The sequence below is a fragment of the Berghia stephanieae genome, chromosome 5 (assembly GCF_034508935.2).
Source record: "Berghia stephanieae isolate SIO BIC M18660-M18661 chromosome 5, UCSD_Bste_1.3, whole genome shotgun sequence".
Classification (NCBI taxonomy): domain Eukaryota; kingdom Metazoa; phylum Mollusca; class Gastropoda; order Nudibranchia; family Aeolidiidae; genus Berghia; species Berghia stephanieae.
Genome location: NC_088364.1, coordinates 78347011 through 78352010, shown reverse-complemented (window position 1 = coordinate 78352010; position 5000 = coordinate 78347011). Strand labels below are relative to the sequence as shown.

General features: G+C 23.9%; 1 protein-coding gene across 1 annotated transcript in view; it reads right to left on the bottom strand.

Annotated features, from left to right (window-relative positions):
* The window catches only part of LOC144974023 (prolyl 4-hydroxylase subunit alpha-1-like), a 29119-nt gene that overhangs the window by 24108 nt on the left and 11 nt on the right, over nt 1–5000 (bottom strand). The window contains exon 1 of the mRNA XM_078916912.1: nt 5000. This exon is cut by the window's right edge and continues 11 nt beyond it. Coding sequence (XP_078773038.1) covers nt 5000 — 1 coding nt within the window. The remainder of the gene's footprint in view (nt 1–4999) is intronic.

Genomic DNA, 5000 nt, shown 5'->3' with positions numbered 1-5000 from the left:
AATTTAAATATATGATAGTAATTTTATTTTAATAAATATTAATAGTAATAATGTATTAAATATTAGTAGTAATGATTACTAAAGAAAGGATTAAAAATTATTAAAATATGATAATTTTAAAAATTAGATTATGAAGATATAATTATTTTAAAAATATTAATTTCATAAATAGTAAAGTATGTAATTATACGATATGATGTTTAATCAAACATTAAACGTAATTTAAAATTTACTTATTAAGACATACTACTAAGAATTACATGACACATTTACATTATCATTATATTATAATTTTTAATTTTTAAAATTATGATTTTGTACTTTATTAAGATATTCATTATTAATCGTATGTAATCTTTTATTATTTTAAATTTTTTTTTAAAGAGATGTCATGCTTTCAGTAAACTTTTTATTTCATGTAAGATTTTTAATTAATTCATATAAGATTATTGTCATTAAGACGTAAGCAGACTACATTAATCAAATGATATATACTAAATTAGAATTAACTGTTAGTAAATATGTATAATTAAAGTACTACTTTCTACTTAAATTAAATTAATTAAAAGTACTTTTTAGATATACATTATAAACGATATTAGATTAATAGATTCATCATTGTAAGTACTTTAAAAAAATTTGATTAGGAGTTGTATTATTATTAATGTATGTTAGATTATTAAATAGAATGATTGTATGAAAGTAAGTATATATTATTATGTATGTAGTTTATTATATATTATGTTGTTATTTATTTATATTATAGTAGAAATGTATTACAGTCATCCTTTTAAATTTTAAATCTTTTTGAATTTTTTTTGGGTTTTTGTTTTGTGGTGGAAATTGTGTTGTTTGGGAATGATTGGTTTATTATAGTATTTTTTGAAATAATTATATAATTTTAATATCATCTGATGATTACATGTTTAATCAATAAAAAAATGCTATAAAATACTATTTCTTCTCAGATTTTTAAAAAGACTTTATTAATTGATACAATGCAGACATTTCATACGACTACGTAAAAATATTACATATGATCTGATGACTGAACATAAACATAAAACCTAATACATAACTCTATGTATATCTAAAACTATAATTAAAATAATAGTACTGACATAAATGAACTAATTTGAGACAGCATGAATAATGTAATTCATTACAATTTTTTACATTAGAAAAATATACAGTATAATGTACTTTATACTTTCTACATAATGATTATAATTTATATTACTACTACAAGTTTTATATCTTCATCTAAACATGCATAACATACTGTCATAATCATCAGTAATCATAAATAATACATTTACTGAAAAAATAAGTACACACTTAAATTACTTTCGTACTACATAATCATCAAGACTTCTTCAACAGACAGTCTATAATTCGTCATAATTAAAAATAATACGTACTAATCAACTAATGACAACAAGACATTAAAAACAAGATAAGACATGCTAATATGAAACCAGTACTTTTAGTACTGATACATAGATAAAATTCTTATACTGTCATACAAACTACATCGCTAGTATGTTTGGCATACAGTAGAATATACATAATACTAAAATTTTAAACTACTAATTAATTAGTATCTACTTACTTCTTAATTATTAATAAGACAGAATTAAATTTCTAATCATCTACAGAACAACATACAATTAATTCAAATGACTCAGATACAACCTATTACAGAAAACTTATTATACTCATACGTCAAGATTGTACTAAAAATTATAATTTCCTTAAATAATACAGAAACAACAAATTATTCTTAGTACTGAAGTCATTAAAAACCTTTATATGAAGAATATACAATCGATAGAAGAATATTTTTACATACAGCTATTATCAGACTATGATGCGATTTGAATATAATTTTCATATATAAAAACTACTCCAAATACATTAATTACATCATAATTTTAAAACATATTTTAATTTACTAGAAAAACTGACGTTTAAAGTAATTAATGAATTCTATTAATCAGACATCAGACTGTAAGAAAGACTGTAATAAACCCGACAACTACTCTATGAATAACAGTTAACCATTAAAACATTTTAATATATGAAAAATTACTTTATAATCATAATTTCAGTATATAATTACCTCTAATTTCATATGACATAAACAAATTATCGAAATACAGAAAATAATTTAAAACTTACAAAACATACAATAATAATGATCAAATACATCAGACTGTAAATACATACATAAATACTATATTAATAAAATTATATGAAGATCTAATTTAAATACTTCATGCAAATGATAGTTTTTATTCATACTTTATACAGTATTCAAATTTCTTTTAGATTAAATTTTAAAAGTATAATACTAAACGTAGTTAAAAAAAATTATTAAAAATTAATATGATATTATGTAGTAAAGTTGATTATAGTAATTAATTTAATTATTTATTATTGGGTATTATTTGAAGTACATATAAGTAATACACAAAAACGACAGACATGAAGTCATAAGATTAAAAATTTAAAATTTTAATCAGTTAGAAGATAATACGTACAAATCATTTTAGACAGTTATTATGTAATATGTATTTTATGATAATATATTTGTTAAAATTTAGTATTATTGTAAGTTATGTATGTTGAGGTGAGATTTATTGATTTTTAGTGATGTTTATAAAATTTTTGATTTTAATTTATTATGTTATATATATTTATGTATTTGATATATGAAGTAATGTTTGTAGAAGTAAGAATTAATTAGTATTAGATGTTATATATGTATGAAGTATTTATGATATATGTAGATTAATATTTGTAGAATTATGTTGTTTTTGTTATGTGAGGTTTGTTGATAATATTGAGGTTTGGGGGTTTGGGTTAATTTTTTGGATTGAAGTGTTGGAGGGGTTTTAAGGGATTTGGTTTTTTTTGGGTTTGATGTAGGAAAATTTGGGAATTTTATTTTTGTTTTTTATTTTTTTTGGGTTTTTGGGGTTTTGGGGGTTTGATGTTTTTGGGGGGTTATTAGAATTTACTTTAATAGTACATTAAAAATTTTTATCATCATTCTTACAGACTCTACTATAACATTCATACTAGTCTACAGACATCTTCTTCGTCATACAAATTCTGAAAGAACGTAGGGCAACAACATATTCTTCCAGACTTACATTACAGTTATCGTATACTTCGACTTACTTATACGTAATAGTCATTATTCCGTCTTAAATTATTAATACATACAGTTACATCATCATATACTATTTCTACTTTTAACAAACTTCTAAATGACATACATATCAGACATACATAAAAATATATAATACAGATAAATTTTTCTTGACATAATTATCTTACAGAATACGAATACTTACCATTAATATTATATGAAAGAAGACTTACTGTCATTAACATTTCATAAAGCTTCTTTCAATAAAATAATACAGCATATATTTAATAATATCATTACTAATCATTAAAGAATCAATATGAAAGTACTACGACAAACAATCGTGACTAATCATCATTAAAACAATAAGCTTAATACATCTAGAATTTCTCTCTGCAGACTCAATAATGTACGACTTCAGATATCAATGATATGTAATGAATAATTTGAAAATAATAATCATTTCGATACTACTTCATAAATCTACATTTTTATAGAAGTCATAATGATCCACATAAATTAATTTATGAAGAAAAAATAATACATGATATGAAAATTTCATTGATAAAGCAACGTCGACTTCTTTTAAATATTAAATGGCATAAAATTTTTTATAAAAAAGTATAATAATAATAATAGTTAATGTACATATAATACAAAGTTTAGTATCTGCATAATTAAATAATCATACCTATAATACGACAAATTCTCATTACAGACATAACAGTAATACTACTTAATCTAGAATTTCATAGATATAGATCTACAATCAGTAAGACAGTTTCAGTTCTATCTATGTAAATTCTACAAATAATCAAATAATACTACTAAAATCTTACTGCTGATATTTCAGACGTCTTATAAGTAAACCATACATACACCCTCCCTCCCATACCCAAAAAAACCCAACTAAGAAAACCCTTTCCTATGATTTTGCAACCATAACAACCCACGCACACCCCCCCCAACCCCCCGACCCCCCCAAAACAAAACCAGACATACCACTTACTCAAATAAAAAACTTATTTTCGCTTCGCAGACACACAGACCACTAAAAATACACAAAACGCACATCCCCAAACCCGACCGACTCTCGACTCACTATCCTAGAGCTATTTCCTCTTGGACCATTACCGCCATCAACACCCAATTTTTCACCCCTTAACATTACTCATTTCCCCTAAACCTTGTCGTCAAAGGGATCTCCAAGCCCCCCCCGAACCACACCACACACTAACCACAAAACTTATACAATTCTTATACCATCCTCCCCAAAAAATTTAAATTTTCATTAAATATTATAAAGGGGAAAGGTTTTCAAAAGAACTAATTGATATGTACTTTAAAATTTTGTAATAAATAGTTATCTAATACAAAAATGCTCATAATTTGATCCGTTTTTACTAATTGAGTGCATAAAATATAAAATCCTTCAAATTCCAAAAATCCATCAAGGAATACCCCATCTCCTTACTGTCTAATAGTAGTGTTTCAGTTAAAGATTAACCACAAAAAAAATATCCATTAAAAATATTCAAATTTTCCTTGCCTCAAAAACTAAATCGGGGGACAGTATTGAATTGGGATTTCGGAATGGTATTTGGGTTTTTAAAAATTAATTGAGGGGATGGACATTATATTGTAAGCCCAAAATTTTTTAAAACCAATTTTTAAAAAAAATTCCCTTTGATAGTTTTGCTACCTAATTTGGAGTCTGGGAAAAAATAAAAAAATTTTTGGCAAATGGTTAAATAATATAATCCCATTATTTTTTAAATAAATTAAGTAAGTCAATATTAACATGTACAACCCCTGTAAAGCCACGAGAATACGTCGTCATACG